This window comes from Oncorhynchus nerka, linkage group LG6 (genome assembly GCF_034236695.1).
Source record: "Oncorhynchus nerka isolate Pitt River linkage group LG6, Oner_Uvic_2.0, whole genome shotgun sequence".
Classification (NCBI taxonomy): domain Eukaryota; kingdom Metazoa; phylum Chordata; class Actinopteri; order Salmoniformes; family Salmonidae; genus Oncorhynchus; species Oncorhynchus nerka.
Window position 1 is genome coordinate 27,712,070 of NC_088401.1, and position 16,582 is coordinate 27,728,651.

The 16,582-nt window shown below is 42.1% G+C and overlaps 2 protein-coding genes across 2 annotated transcripts; one reads left to right on the top strand and one right to left on the bottom strand.

The window, feature by feature from the left end:
- The first annotated feature begins 640 nt into the window (after positions 1 to 640).
- LOC115131097 (patched domain-containing protein 3-like) lies at positions 641 to 7,175 on the top strand. The gene is given in 5 exon segments (XM_029662703.2): positions 641 to 1,564; positions 2,462 to 2,583; positions 2,711 to 2,856; positions 4,294 to 5,748; positions 5,751 to 7,175. Coding segments are annotated over 5 exon segments (2,961 nt in total). The 5' UTR covers positions 641 to 829; the 3' UTR covers positions 6,254 to 7,175.
- Positions 7,176 to 7,344: 169 nt separating this feature from the next.
- Positions 7,345 to 16,045, bottom strand: LOC115130266 (mycocerosic acid synthase-like). Its single transcript, XM_029661208.2, is given in 7 exon segments — positions 7,345 to 11,912; positions 11,915 to 13,691; positions 13,837 to 14,018; positions 14,117 to 14,320; positions 15,169 to 15,329; positions 15,497 to 15,650; positions 15,743 to 16,045. Coding segments are annotated over 7 exon segments (6,240 nt in total). The 5' UTR covers positions 15,801 to 16,045; the 3' UTR covers positions 7,345 to 8,208.
- Positions 16,046 to 16,582: the final 537 nt, after the last annotated feature.

Here is a 16,582-nt window from a genome sequence, read left to right on the forward strand (position 1 = left end):
TGGGCTTAGAACAGACGCATCAAGATGCGCTGGCGCCGTGAGTATATTCTCCTTGATTTCTATTAGCGGCTGTCTTATGATAAGCGTATATAGTAAAATATTATATATAACTGACATAACCTCTGAAACAGGGACATCTCTTGACTAAAGGCCTAGTCATGGAAATGAGAAATGTATCCTTGTCCCGAAAGGTTTGAGAAACAAAACATAGCATGTTCTTTTGCATATTCAAATCGTGAAACCGGATAAATTAATATACATATTTTATTAATTATGAGTGTCTAATCAATGTAATAAATCAGTGTATGAAGATTTAAGACTACATGCTATGTAGGCCAATATTTGTCCACTTTAGCTAGTTGTGATGAGGATGATAATGATGAGGATAATAATAATAATTATTATTATTATGGTTAGTCCGACTCTAGTCTATCTAGGAATAGCCAACTTCAGCACGGTCATATGAATGTTATAATGAACTGGGAAATATTTTTTCGATTAAAACAATGATTATTTTCTATGTAAAACTGGGTGTCGTGTGAATTTCCCACCCTCAGGGACACTTTTATGAGCTCCCAAGAGTGGTCGCTCTAGGCTGATTTCACAGTGCTTTCATAGGATAGTGCGTCAGAAAATGCTAATGTCCGAATGTATTATGAATTCAAGCCTCTGGTAAAAATGAACTTTTCGTCGGGAATAAAGTTTGAATAGCCTAAAATCAGCTATTGGAAACCAAAACTGAAGTCGCGTCTTTTTGGGAGTGTAATTCATCCTTATGTCAAACAAGACATCAAACTAATAAGTTTTGCCTCTTTTCTCCCTCTCCAAAATGCCGGTATTTAATATGGCTGGGTGTCGGACAGACTGCGTTGAGAAGCCATTCTCCATTGGATTTCAGAAATTCGGCCGTTTCGTGGGAAGGCATCCTTGGTGGTTCTTTATCTGCCCCCTGGTCATCTCTACAGCGCTCGGGACTGGGTTTTATTTTCTTGAGGACATGGAGGCCAACAACATCGAGGACCAATTTACACCAGTAAACGGACCGGCAAAACTTGAGAGGAAATTTGTAGAAGAGAACTTTCCGCTGAATAACTCGGTGTATTCAAACCAGAGACTGTACACCATGGGGGAATTTGCATCCTTCATAGCGGTCTCAAGAGATCCCAACATCTTCACCGATGGAGCCATCAAAGAAATATTAAGTTTAGACAAGAAGGTCCGGGAAATAAAACTTTCGAGAGGTCATGAACAGCTTACATATGAAGGACTTTGCGCCAGAAAATCCAATAAATGTATTCCCAATAAAATATTAGATATCATGAATCATTATGGTAGCAACATTGACCAGACTGAACTCACCTTTCCATTTTTCCGTTTTGGATTCACAACAATATTTCTCGGATATTCAGTCGGTGGAGTTAATGTAAACTCAACAGTCATAAAGAGTGCTAAAGCAATACGACTTTTTTATTGTCTGAAAGAAGGTAACCGCTCTACAACAGATCTGTGGCTAAACGAATTCCTCAAGGTTTTCCCCTCCAACCAGTCACTGAATTTCATCACGGTAAGTAGACCTAGGCCATATAGCAATGTAGCCAAACATGGATTTAACACATATTGTAGAATGTATTTATTTATTGGCGGAATGTTGACTCTTTTTGGTCCTACTATATCTACCTCCTAATTAGTATGTCTCGTTTTTATAGAAATAAAATGTCTAACATGAGATTGTGCACCATTTGTAAAAATATGCATCTCCATCTCATAGTCTTTCACACAGATTAACACATGGAACAGACTTTACACATCAACGAACAAAAACGCATTTGTTTTGTGGAATCTTTCCTCTTGAGTTAAAATGATCCTGCACCAGAATTACTCCACCGTATGATGACAAGTACCTCCAAAACTGACACAGATGACTCTGCTTGTGGCTCGTTTAGAGGGGTGTACTGAGAGAATTCTGTGGGCCATGAAGCATGACTAATTGCACACTGAATAGCTGTTATCTTTGTCTTTGAACTGCTTGCACACAAGCAGTCTCTATTGCATGATTGTGGCTCATTCAGTACGGCCAAGTCTTACATAAATCAATAGCAATTGTTCTTCCTTCACTTGGATGAGTCTCTTGGCAGCAGGCCAGAGATGAGAGAAGATGGTAGGGAGATCCGCCAGTTCACTTGCTGGAGAGAGCAAGCTAGTGCAGCGTCTATTGACCAGTAGTGTATACTGTTATTGAGTGCATTGCTTTTCAGAGGTTTACTGTACTATACTGTATTGTATGTGTATGGAAGAGTAATCCTATGGCACGGGTTTATGTCTTTGCTCAAGTGTGTGTGTGTGTGTGTGTGTGTGTTCGTGTGTGTGTCTGTGTCTGTGTGTGTGCGTGCGTGCGCGTTTGGATGGGAAGGTTGACAGCATAAATGATGACATGCCCTAATTTTGCATTTCATCTTCCCAGGTTACACATTCTACATCCCTGTCTAGGCAGGTGGAATTCGAGGCCAACACCAGGGACGTTATCCCCTTGTTTTCCATCACATATGTTATCGCCATAGTCTTTTCCATTGTGTCTTGCTTAAGGTATGTATGTGATATATACATACAACACACAGCAAAACTATTATGGCGTTCATCAATGACCGACCTTTGGGATTCTTTGGTTCACATAGGCCCAAGGTCTGACCGGTATGTTGTTGTTTTTCAACAGGTTTGATTGTGTGAGGAACAAGGTATGGGTGGCCACCTTTGGAGTATTATCTGCAGGGCTTGCGGTGCTGTCTGCCTTCGGGATGATGCTGCATATTGGAGTGCCTTTTGTAATGACTGTGGCTAACTCCCCCTTCTTGATATTGGGTAAGGAGATATGGATACTTTTCATAATGTTCATATCACATGACTGGGAATACAGATATGCATCTGTTGGTCACAGATGCCTTAAAAAAAGAGGTAGAAACGTGGCTCAGAAAATCAGTCGGTATCTGGTGTGACCACCATTTGCCTCATGCAGCGCGCCACATCTCCTTCGCATAGAGTTGATCAGGCTGTTGATTGTGGCCTGTGGAATGTTGTCCCACTCATCAATGGCTGAGCGAAGTCGCTGGATATTGGCGGGAACTGGAACACGCTGTTGTACACATCGATCCAGAGCATCCCTAACATGCTTAATGGGTAACATGTCTGGTAAGGAAGCAGGCCATGGAAAAATTGGGACATTTCTAGCTTCCAGGAATTGTGCATAGATCCTTGCGTCATGGGGCCGTGCATTATCATGCTGAAACATGAGGTAATGGCGTTGAATGAATGGCACGACAATGAGCCTCAGGATCTCATCACGGTATCTCTGTGCATTCAAATTGCCATTGATAAAATGCAATTGGTTGTTGTTCTTAGCTTATGCCTGCCCATACCATAACCCCACTGCCACCATTCGCCACTCTGTTCACAACGTTGACATCAGAAAACGCTCTCCCACACGACACCAGTCTGCCATCTGCCCGGTACAGTTACAGAAACCGGGATTCAACCATGAAGAGCACACTTCTCCAGCGTGCCAGTGGCCATCGAAGGTGAGCATTTGCCCACTGAAGTCAGTTGTGATGCCAAACTGCAGTCAGGTCAAGACCCTGGTGAGGACGACGAGCATGCATATGAGCTTCCCTGAGACGGTTTCTGACAGTTTGTGCAGAAATTATTTGGTTGTGCAAACCCACAATTTCTTCAGCTGTCTGGGTGGCTGGTCACAGATGATCCCGCAGGTAAAGAAGCCGGATGTCCTGGGCTGGCGTGGTAACACGTGGTCTGCGGTTGTGAGGCAAGGAGTGAGGACGTACTGCCAAATTTTCTAAAACAGCATGGGCGGTGGCTTAAGTAAAAAAATTAACATTTAATTCCCTGGCAACAGCTCTGGTGGACATTCCTGCAATCAGCATGCCAATTACACGAGACATCTGTGGCATTGTGTTGTGTGACAAAACTGCACATTTTAGAGTGGCCTTTTATTGTCCCCAGCACAAGGTGCATCTGTGTATTGATCATGCTGTTTAATCAGCTTGTTGATATGCCACACGTGTCAGGTGGATGGATTATCTTGGCAAAGGAGAAATGCTCCCTAACAGGGATGTAAACAAATGTGTGCACCACATTTTTGAGAAATAAGCTTTAAGTGCATATGGAACATTTCTGTGATATTTTATTTCAGCTCATGAAACATGGGACCAACACTTTATATGTTGCATTTCTATTTTTATTCAGTATATATTCTATTTTGTATACATTATATTTCCTCTGCAGGTATTGGTGTTGATGACATGTTCATCCTCATATCCTGCTGGCAGCAGACCAACGTTCACGCCCGGGTGGAAGACCGCTTAGCAGACACATACAAGGAGGCGGCCATTTCCATTACCATCACCACCCTGACGGATGTGTTAGCGTTCTACATCGGGCTCATGACTCCATTCCGCTCTGTGCAATCCTTCTGCCTGTACACCAGCACGGCCATCTTGTTTTGCTTTCTTTACAGCATCACCTTCTTTGGGGCGTTCCTCGTACTGAATGGGAGGCGTGAGAACAGCAACAAGCACTGGCTGACGTGCAAGGAGGTCCCAGAGGATTGCCCCGTGGGTCGCTCAAAATGGTACGACCTGTGCTGTGTGGGAGGAGCTTATGACCGCCATACTGGAGCAGAGGAAGTACAGCCCATGAATCACTTTTTTAAGAAGCACTACGGCCCTTTTCTGGTAAAGCCCTGGACCAAGGTGTGTGTGATCCTGCTCTATTCAGTTTATTTGTCCATCAGCATTTATGGATGCTTCCAGATACAGGAGGGTATTGACCTTCGCAATTTAGCTGCTGATGATTCATATGTGAATAGGTATTATGATGATGAAAAAGCCTACTTTTATGAGTATGGGCCAAATATCATGGTAATCATAAGGGGTGAATTTGCATACTGGGAGGAAAAGAATATGTTGGATCTTGAATCTTGTGTAGAGGACTTCAAAAACCTGTCCTTTATTGAGAAAGATATCTTTACATCCTGGCTGAAATCGTATAAATATTATGGGTACCATACAAATCTGAATTTGAGTGTTGAAAATGTTTTCAAGACAAACCTAAGTTCGTTTCTGAGATCCTACTCTGACTTCAAGCAAGATGTAAATTTCACAAATAATTCCATCCGTGCCTCACGCTTCTTCATCCAGACTGTCAATATCACTACTGCCATTGATGAAATGAACATGTTAAACAATCTGCGAGATACTGCTAGGAGATGCTCTGTCCCTCTACTGGTATACCACCCTGTCTTTATATACCATGATCAGTACGCTGTCATAGTGAGTAACACCGTTCAGAATATCTCCGTCACCACAGCAGTCATGTTATTGATCTCCCTCCTACTGATTCCAAACCCTCTCTGTTGTCTGTGGGTGACGTTCTCCATCGCTTCTGTCATTGTGGGCGTCACTGGTTTCATGGCATTGTGGGATGTTAATTTAGACACCATATCCATGATCATTCTTGTTGTCTGCATTGGATTCTCCGTGGACTTCTCCGCACACATTTCCTATGCCTTTGTTTCCAATAAGAAGCCAACTGCAAACGAGAAAGCCGTGGAAGCGCTGTTCCATTTGGGCTATCCCATACTTCAGGGTGCTTTGTCAACCATACTGGGCGTGATAGTGCTGTCTGCTTCCAAGAACTACATCTTCAGAACCTTCTTCAAGATCATGTTCCTTGTCATCTTTTTGGACTGTTCCATGGCATAACTTTTATCCCTGTCTTTTTGACATTCTTTGACTTTTTCAGCAACAACTCAGGCAATGTCAGCCCCCAGGAGAAAAGGGCGCTGGAAAACGAAGCCATGACCAACTGCCAGCTCAAAAACATCCAAGAGAAAGCCATTGATCACGACAAGCAAATCTATGACAATCACACCTTCCTGCCAGACAATCAACAATTATTCCCAACACAGGCCTGTCCCTCAGTCTGGACACTGACTGTCAACACCCATCCCACCCAAAGTGGTCAGATGTGCATGGCAAGCACAGTTCCCATGTTCAGAGTTGATAGTCAAACATATGAAGTTCAGATGTACACAGCTAGTAATGACGCTGTCACGGTCAATTGCAACCAAAATCTGGGGGCTGGTGAACATCATTGTGTGATTGGAAATAACCAACCACCAGTTTCGCAGGAGTGTAATGCCCCGTTTATCAATTGCTCTGATTCTGCAGATCCTGTTCCTTGAACACCCCACTGTGTGATAAAGCATGTGTTGTTGTTTCATGCAGCGTATCTTACAAATGAGGTTTATGTCAATCGTAAAGCCCTAATCACAATGTTGTATGGTTTAAACCTTTTTGACTGGATTTTTGTTGATGACACTCAAAAATATAAGCTTCAAGTGGCCATCATGTAAAATATATCCATACAATTGCTTAACTGTTAAAGTTCTACAAAACACATGATTTAACTTCGCAGCAAGGCATCAGTGTTGATGGGTTACTATATATGTGGCATTGTTGATGGGTTTTAAAACCACCATGAGCATGTTCATGTTTTGTATTAGATGAATCCCAAGCTTTACTGATACATTAGAATAGTGTTCATGATCTGTACATTTTGAGATTGTGTACTATTACCAATATATTTGTATAAAATGAAATTGATTTAACTTTCTTCTCTCAATGTCTTTAAAGGATATAGTGTTAAAATAACTACAATAGCACTTCCTAGAAACATTATCAGTTATGTTGGGTTTGCAATTGATAATTCATATTTTAATCTATTAATTATTGATACTGTTAAAACACATACCATACTATGTATTGAAACCTAATAAAACAGCATTTACTCATTTTCACATGTATTCAATTTATAATGTTAAAATAAATGATGTTGTCCTTGCTTACCCTTGGTTTAGGTAGTTGATTTCTACAGGTGATGTTTGTAAACCACAAGGTGGCAATGTGAATACATGAAGTGAAGAAAACTTGTGCTGATATCTAATTTTGTGATATTTGTTTTGTTCACCATGTAATTTATTACCTAGGAGTTTATATTCTGACCTCACAACACTCAATGGCTTCTGTAACACCTCTTGTAAACATTTGTGGAGTACTATACTATGCATTTGAAATAAAAATCATCTCACTTGCATTCAGACTATTTCCAATAAACCATGTCCTTTACGGATATTCCTCTGCACATTTTTTGTCTCAAATGACAAAATGTGAGTACTTCCTTTAATGTTCTACTTATTCTGTGGGTTTTGCATACTTGCTAACGCCTCTGTTTGAATGAAGAACTTAATGGTCTAAAATTAAAAGAAAACAAGAGCAGACTGAAAATGTGCCTTTATTCTTGGTAATATAGTATAATATAGTTGACAAAACCGCAGGCTTTGATTATGTCACTGGATAATTCAATGAGCTTTTCGTATCAATGGAGTAGGGGTATTTTTGCAACTTACGACTTTAAGCCACACTCAACAAAACTCTAAACCTCCACTTCACAAAATGTTAACATGCAATGTTAACAAACAGAAATTGTTGCTAATAAAAAAAAAAAAAACAGAAATATCACATTTACATAAGTATTCAGACACTTTCCTCAGTACTATGTTGAAGCACTTTTGGCAGCTATTACAAACTTGGCACACCTGTATTTGGGGAGTGAACCTTTGCCCCAATCTGAGGTCCTGAGCGCTCTGGAGCAGGTTTTCATCAAGGATCTCTCTGTACTTTGCTCCATTCATCTTTGGCTCGATCCTGCCTTTCCAAATCATGTCCAATCAATTGAATTTACCACAGGTGGACTCAATCAAGTTGTAGAAACATCTCAAGGATGATCAATGGAAACAGGATGCACCTGAACTCAATTTCGAATCTCATAGCAAAGAGGCTGAAATCCTATGTAAATAAGGTTTAGTTTTTTATTTGTAACAAATTTGCAAAAATCTAATTTATTATTATGGGGTATTGTGTGTAGATGGACAAGGGGAAAAAACAATTTAATCAATTTTAGAATAAGGCTGTAACGTCACAAAATGTGGAGAAAGTCAAAGGGTCTGAATACTTTCCGAAGGCACTGTAGAATCCTTTAAAATAAACGGAACATTTACCAATACAAATTATATTAGACAGCGTTATAATCCAAAATCCTCAGTAAAATATTTCAATGTTGCTAGTACACATTGCTGCCTTACCCACTCTCTTCCAGAATTGTTACCAATGTAGACAGTGTGGTGGTTGGATCCAGTAGTTTAACCAGGGGAACATTCACACCTCTCTCTTGGAAGATGTAATTCTGCAGAGTCATAGCCAACATTGAGTCAATACCCAGTGCATACAGGGCAGTGTCGTCATTTACCTCATCTATGCTAACACTGGTGATTTCACTTAGCATAGCCCTGACATTCTCATGTGCTGTGGAAAGCTGTTGGACAATGGGTTCTGTCATGTTGGTGTTCTCAAGTTCTTGCTCGACCAAAGCTGTCAGCCTGCCTCTGAGAGATGCGTTTTGGGAGAGAACGTGGTTGCTCAGATTTCTGAAGTTGAATTTGCAAATGACTTGCTGTGGATTGTTCAGCAACAAACACTTTTCAAGGGCCTCATGGACTTCTGACACCTCCATTATCATCATGCCCTTTGCCTCAAGAAACCTTTGGAAATTGTCTCTGTTCAACAAGAGACCGAGGTTCAAAGGCCCCCAGTTGATGGACTGTCCAGCAAGCCCAAGGTTTCGCCGATAATGAGAGAAAGTGTCCAGGAACGAATTGGCTGCTGCATAGTTAGACTGCGAAGCATTGCCAATGAACGAAGAGATGGAAGAGTAGCACACAAAGTAATCCAATTTGTTGTGCTGTGTTGCATAGTGAAGATTCAATGCCCCATTCACTTTGGGTCGAAGAACTTTATTGAAGTGTGATCGGTCAAGGGTTTCGATCAAAGCATCATGCAACACAGCTGCACTGTGAAACACTCCTTTGATTGGACAGGAGGGAAACATTTGTACAATTGCTGTGATTGCATTCACAACCTGCCCTGACACTGACACGTCACATTGGACACTCATGATAGACACCCCACATCTCCTCTGCAGAGTGTCCATCTCAAACTGCATCTCAGCTGACATAGGACTTCTGGACAGGGTTGCAATGCATCCGCCACCTCTGTGAGCAATGAACTTCACAGTCTCGAGTCCCAAACCCGAGAGCCCTCCGGTCACAATGTACACACAACTCTTCTTAAAGAGCTGCCGTGGTCTCATTAGCAAAGGGATATCAGATAGTGTATTTTCTGAATCCGCATGACCCAAAACTACTTGAGACACAGCCTTAGCTCTGAAGTAGGACTCACAGTGCGCAGTGGGCTGAGGATCTCTTGTGTCTGTCGATTGAAAGGTAATGGTTTGCAGAGATTGCGATACACCATCCAAATGTAATGACCTCAGCCAATTGTGGATCTTTGTTTTCTGTGCCTTTATATTGGCTCTCTGGAAAACATTTGACACGTAAAGTGTTTGGATGTGTGTATGTTCACTCTCATGTGCAAAAATGTTTGCTGAGGATGACACCTGGTTGTCACAGACTACAACAATATTTTTTGCTGTGGCTCCACTGCTTATTCTTACCACTACAGATGGATCAAAGGGAGGCAATACAACAAATGTATTACACTGATCAATGTTCAGGAGTTGTCCACTAAACTGGGGCAGAACGATGGCATTCCATCCTGATTTGTTTGCCGTTTGGGTTAAGACCTTCAGCAGAACAGAGTCAGGTACAGAGGAGATGATGGCCAACCTTCTATGTTGTTTGACTCTGGGTAACGCTCTGTACAAGATTTCCCATGCCAGCAAAAAGTAGGACACACATGGAGCCTCCTTCAGAAATGGGAGCCTCTTCGGGTTGTAGCATGCTGCTTCTGGAATCACAACCTTAGAAGATGCAGCAATAGGATAACATGAAACTACATGGTCTCCCACTTTCAGTTTGCTCACACCTTTCCCTACAGCTGTGACAGTGCCACTGAAGTCAAGGGCCAAAAGCTGGTGGTTCTGAGAAGCATGTTTGTTCCAGTACATTGTCTGGCCAAAGTTCAGATCAGAGACACTAACAGAAAAGTAGTCTGAGGAATGAACACAAATCTCACTGAGCTGAATCTCAACTGATTTCTCCTGGATGTGGTTATCCTTTACATCACAAGGCATGGCAGACAAGCTAGTCATTCTGTATGGATCAGCAGTCTGAAGGATGAACTGCCCAGAACTCAAAGAGTTGACAGTTCCCTCAGAGCTGGCAATCCCTTTTATGGGCGTACGGACTATCACTGTTGAATATATCTGGCCCCTGCTAATCATGACCTCTGGGTGTTTGCTGGTGTTAATCACATGAACCAATGCCTGAATGTCTTCACTTGACACAGAAGCAAGGTCAATCAGCTGAAAGGAGAGGCCTGGTATCTCAGCAGCACAGGCTCTTGTCATGCCGGACAGGACAAAACCAGGACTGACATGGTCTACGGTCGTCTCTGCTGAACGGTAGGTTATGACTCGGATTGTGCAGGAACACTTGTTTTCTTTCAAGGCAAGAACAATCTGACGATAATGCTCACAGCAGTCAACCAAGCATTCCAATGCCATCTCAGTCGACAGATGACTGAGGTCTTGTACACCCCACATGAACAGTACCTCCTGTGAATCTACACCAGCATCACCTTGAAGAGAGTGAGACACTAAGTCTCGAACTTGTGGGTTGGTTCCAAACTCTCTGTTCAAGACAAAAAATGATGTTTGGTGTAGGTATGGCCTCAATGCTGTGCCAACTCCCAGGATGTCCTCAAAGATCAAGGCTTTGGGTTTACAGCTTACATGGGTATTGTCAGTGATGGTGAAAAGTTCATTGTGAAAGAAGAATGACTCTGCAACATGTGAACAATTTCCTAAAAACGAGATCCTCACATGCTTTAGTTCCACTAAAACATGTCCGTCTTTATTGGAAAAGCAACCACAAACATCTAAGTAGTCTGAGGTTTCTTGAATTGCTCTCAGATACATAATCATGTCCTCCTGCAGAGGTGCTGCTATTACCACACTGCCAATGGCAGATGGGAAAACCGGCCTGGTGGTCAGTCCTCCAACAGCTACCATAGCAGTCATTTGCAGAAAATAGTCCAACACCACAGGGTGAAGGAAGTACTCATGAAGCTGTTTCAGCACCTCACCTGAGACCTTAATTGCTGACACCGCCTCCTTGAATTCATCGCCGAAATGTACATCATCCAGCTGTCTGAAAATAGGACCATACTCAAAACCTGCACGGGAGAGGAATGAATAGATCTCCTCCCCCTTTACCACGGATTTGCACCTTTTGAAAATGACATCCGGGCAAATGGTTTGTTCCTCAACCAATGTTCGCCCACTTCGACAACAAATGGTGCCTGATGCGTGTGTTGCTGAGGGAGACTGTATCTTAAACATGGTGTCATTCTCGGTTGCCTCCAGTACCACTTTCAAATGCTGAGAGTTTGTGCTGAGTGTAAACAAGCTCTGAAAAGTTACACTTAGCTGCATCGAGCAAATCGGCATCTTTGGTCTTGAACTTGCCATTATTGAGGCAAAAGCCAGTTCAACATACAATGCACCTGGAGCAATGGCAACACCATTGTTTTTGTGCTCCCAGAGATATGCTGCAGTATCTGATGAAAGATTGCATTTGTGCTCTTTGCTCTCATGCTTTGTCTGAGATATCAGTGGGTGTTGAGAGGAAGCTGTTTTTTCATTTCCTTGTCTTACAGCCTCAAAATACACCTCTTTTGTCAGATTATCAAACTGATATCTTGGAAGAGGTGTTGGTGTTGCCTCACAGCCTTCGTAGAACTTGTCCCAGTCTACATGGACCCCTGTTCAAACACTTTGGACACAGTGGTCAGCATTGTCTCATGATCTTTTTCTGGCTGCACTGAGGACAGAACTATAGTGTCATTTCCCAGAGTCTCCTGGATGTACCTTTGTAGAGCCCTTCTAGGGCCTATTTCCACAAAGACCACATTCTTCTGGTCTTTGGTCGCTGCTTTCATTGTATGCTCAAATGAAACTGGCTCTCGGATATTCCTAGCCCAATATCTCCCTGTGCTAAAGTCTCCATGGGTGTACATGTCTCCAGTCACTGTTGAGAAAAGCTCACAATCCATTTTGTTCGCTGTTAAAGAACCAATACATTCCTCAATGTGGTCCACTATGGGATCCATCATATGGCTGTGGTATGCAGCAGGTACATCCAGTACACGGAGGAACAGATTCTTGCCTCTAAACAAAGCTGTCAGCTTTTGATGGATATTGTCTATAGCGTCTGCATCACCTGAGAGGGCGCAGGACTGTGGGCTGTTGATAGCAGCCAGGCAAACCTTCCCAGAGTAGATTGGAAGGATTTTCAGGACCTCCGACACAGCCATGTTACTGACCACAAGCATTTTCCCTCCTGTTACCTTACTCTGCAGAGTACTGCGGAAATAGATCACCTTCACTGCATCCTCAAGGGACAGCAGACCAGAGCAGTGGGCAGCAGCAACCTCTCCAACAGAGTGGCCAAGAATGGCATCTGGTTTGATGCCCCAGTGCTTGAAGAGACTGGCAATGCCAACCTGAATGGCAAAGAGGAGGGGCTGAACAACATCTGGCTTGGTATAATCATCATTGTCAAAATCGTTTGCTATCTTTTGTGAGATGCCAGTACTTTTGTAATTCTGGAAGAGATTCTCAACCTCTCTGACCTTTTCTCTGAACACTGGCTCCTCTTTCAGAAGCTGCTTACACATTCCCCTGTAGGTCACTCCATTCCCACAGAACACAAAAATCAACCTGTTATCTGACCTTGATGGCTCAAGCTTCCTGTTCATCGCACACTGCAGTTGATTCTCTAAGTCGGGGACAGAGGACGTCATAAATGCTTTCCTGTATTTGTGTCTCAAATGGCTCCTCCTACATGCTGAGGTAAACATCAAAGTGAGTATGTCAGTTTGCTTATCTCTGCTAAGTCTTTGATATGTGTCTGTGATAGACATTGCCAATGAGTTCTCAGAGGCTGCAGACAAAACAAATAACTTGGGACAGTCATAAGTAGTCAATCTGGTGTTGTTGCCCTGCACATACTCCTTCACTATCGCATGAGCATTTGTCCCTCCAAACCCAAAGCTATTAATGCCAGCTAGCCTTGCCATGGGCTCTGTTTTTTCCCACTTCTCTGCTTTGATCGGAACTCTTACATTGAGAGCTTTGGCATCGATACTGGCACTATCCTCAGAGTAGAACAGGGAAGGGACAATGATTTCATGCTTCATCATTAGTAGTACCTTGATTAGACCTGCCACTCCAGCTGCAGATTCTGTGTGTCCAATGTTGCCTTTCACAGAGCCGATGCAGAGTGTTTCTGAACCTGGAGGTCTGGCTTTGGCAATGACTTTGGAGATGCTGCCTGCTTCTATGGGATCCCCCACTGGAGTTCCAGTCCCATGAGCCTCTATGTACTGGACAGTGGACAGGTCAGACTCTGCCGAGTAGATTCTTTGTAGTAGCTCTACCTGCTGGACCATGGATGGCTTGGTGATTGGAGTGACAGTGTGACCATCTTGGTTTACCGCAGTTCTTCTTACTATGCCCCATACCTTGTCAAAGTCCCTCAGAGCCTGTTCAAGGATACATTTGGGTACCATTAGCTGTAATGTTACAATTTATTTATGGTACAAAATAGAACTTTGTGATTTATGTGGTTCAAAATTATACAACTTCAAATTAGTTCAATTTAAAACATAGTAAACATTATACTCTTACGTTTTTCAGTGGCTTCAGCAGAATAATCCCGCAGCCCTCTCCTCTGCCATAGCCATCTGCTCTGCTGGAGAAAGGTTTGCTGGTGCCTTCAGGTGAAATCATCTTTGCCTTGCTGAGAGCGACAAAGACTCGCGGCTCTATGATACAGCTTACACCGCCACAGAGAGCCATTTCACAGTCTCCTGAGTAAAGCAGATTGAATAACAGTTAAGTGGTAATAATATGATTGAAATATGCCAAAAAAATGATACGTCTTTCTGTTAATTATGAATAGAACTACCTTGCTTGATGGCCTGGCAGGCAGAATGGAGAGCCACCAAGGAGGATGAACATGCACTGTCTATGGCAAACGAGGGACCAGTGAGATTGAAGATGAAGGATATCCTGTTGGCCGCCACGCTCATAGCCGTCCCTGTGCCATTGTAGTGGGTTATGGTGCTGGGTCTGTTGTTCAGGAGGGTCTCATAGTCCCTGTTCATGAGACCTGTGAGAACACATCCATTGCAGAGTGTTATTCACTGTCCTCCCACTTTATATTGTCTCACTGCAATTAAGTGTGCTTGCTGAAGACAAAGCAAAACTGTAGAGTTCTTACATACTTATAATTATTTGACGTCTTCCGCCCGCTCAGGAGCATAAAAGATTTTAGCTATAAACACGAAACCAACTTCCAAATGCCCAGACTGCCAACTTAGATTGTTTTTTGGTAGCATTTATACTTTTTGTACTATAACAATATGCTGGTTGCAGTATAATAATATTTAAATGAGCTCCCAATGCATTTCAATGGAAAAATAAGCCCATTGACTGTTTAAGCTATCAACTCCAAATTAACATTGAGATGTTCAGACTGACCCTACTTAGACTGATTGCCAAAAGGTTTTTGATACTATATATACTCTTTGAACTATAACCATTTAAAATGTGTATAATTTAAGGTGGGTTTGAATGAGAACCATAGAAATACTGCACAGAAGTAGATAATCAAAATGGTCCTGCTCCTTTTGGCCAATTAGCTACAAGACCATTGAAACATTGAGACTTGCCTAACTTCAAATACTTACAGTTTTTCCCAGCAACTATAAATAAATACACATCCATTAAATAACTCGCCAACAGTAAGTCTTGAAACGTTCAAGCTAGTGATACCCAAACCAACTTTCACATGTTCAGGCTATCCTATCTTATCCAATCAATCAATCAATCTTTCAATCTACCAACCACCATTACTACTGCAGTCACTACCACAGTTTATTTCACAACCATAAAAACTTTAAAACAAGCACAACATTTTCTTCAGGATATGTCATTTTTTTTTAACATTATGGTTACCTATGTAAACACCTGTTCTGGTCCCACTGACTTTCTCCATTGGCATTCCAGCATCCTCTAATGCCCTGTATGTACACTGGAGTAGGAGCTTGTGCTGAGGGTCCATGAAATCCGTTTCAGCCTCAGTGATGCCAAAGAACTTGTGATCAAACTCATTAAACCTTGGAGATAGACAAGATTCCCATTACAGAGTTCTACTTTACCTTACCATTAAGACAAGTCTTAATGTAAAATATAACAAACACTTTGAAAGTTCAATTTTTCAATATTATTCATGCAACTTCACAACTATTCAAGTGAATAGAGCAAGCATTTCTTAATATCTTACCCATCTATAAGAGCAGCTTTGGTTGTTTGCGTCTTCCCAGGTTTGCTATCATCAGGATCATACCAATAAGTGCTGTCAAACCTCTCGTCTGGAATGTCTACTACACAGTTCCTCCCTTCCAATAGAACCTTCCAGAAATTGTCAAGCCCCTCACCTAAAACAAAAGGGCAAAATTCAGCATCACTCTGGCTTGTGTTATCTTTAGACATACGAAATGTATCAACTCCTTATCTGATCCATTCTTACCTCCTGGGAAATTGCATCCTATCCCAACTATGGCAATTTCATCTTTGTTGTCCTCCATCTTTGCACCTCATTACAAATGACCTTTGACAAAATGTAAAATCATGTGACCTTGAGAACAGTCTTTCATGCGTTTTACCTCCTATCCAAAGACTGTGATGAATGGAGGATGCCGTTTCAAAGTTTTGTCGAAAGCAATTTTTTTGCAAAACAGTCTTTACTGGCAGCTGAACCATTCCTGTTGGAGCGGTGTTTGTCCTCTTGCCACAACTTTCGTATTCTACCCCTGGTCCTCTTTATAAATCAACTAACGTCTCACTGATCAGTCAGATGCATCAAGACAAAGGGAGCAGGGGCTCCAACAATAGATTGATTTGTTAGAGAAGCTTTTGAGCAATTTTTAATTAGGGTAGTTTGAAACAGAAGTCACTAATTGCAGGCTTGAGATGAGGTTAAGTTGTTCAGGTGCATACAATGGATGCTTATGTTCTCTTCTGTTGCCCAGACTTTTTATTGAAATCTCTTTGTTCAGTTATCATTATTACAAAACCTAGACAGACTACACGGATAAAATAGATGTGGTGACTAAAACGGTTCCATCGCAGTCTATAGAATATCAGACCAATTGCATCTAACGAGGGGAAGGAGAGCTAGGCTTCTCCCTCAAGGGGAACCAATACTAAGATGACTACATTGACAGGAAATGATGGGAGACATCCAAGACCGTTTTCTGTGATTGAGGGTAATTTGGCTAACAGAAAGAGTGCAGTCTCAGGTCCGTTTTTCCAACATCAGGTCGTTTAAGGTCAAAGAATAGAAAGACAATGCACTCACAGTATATGT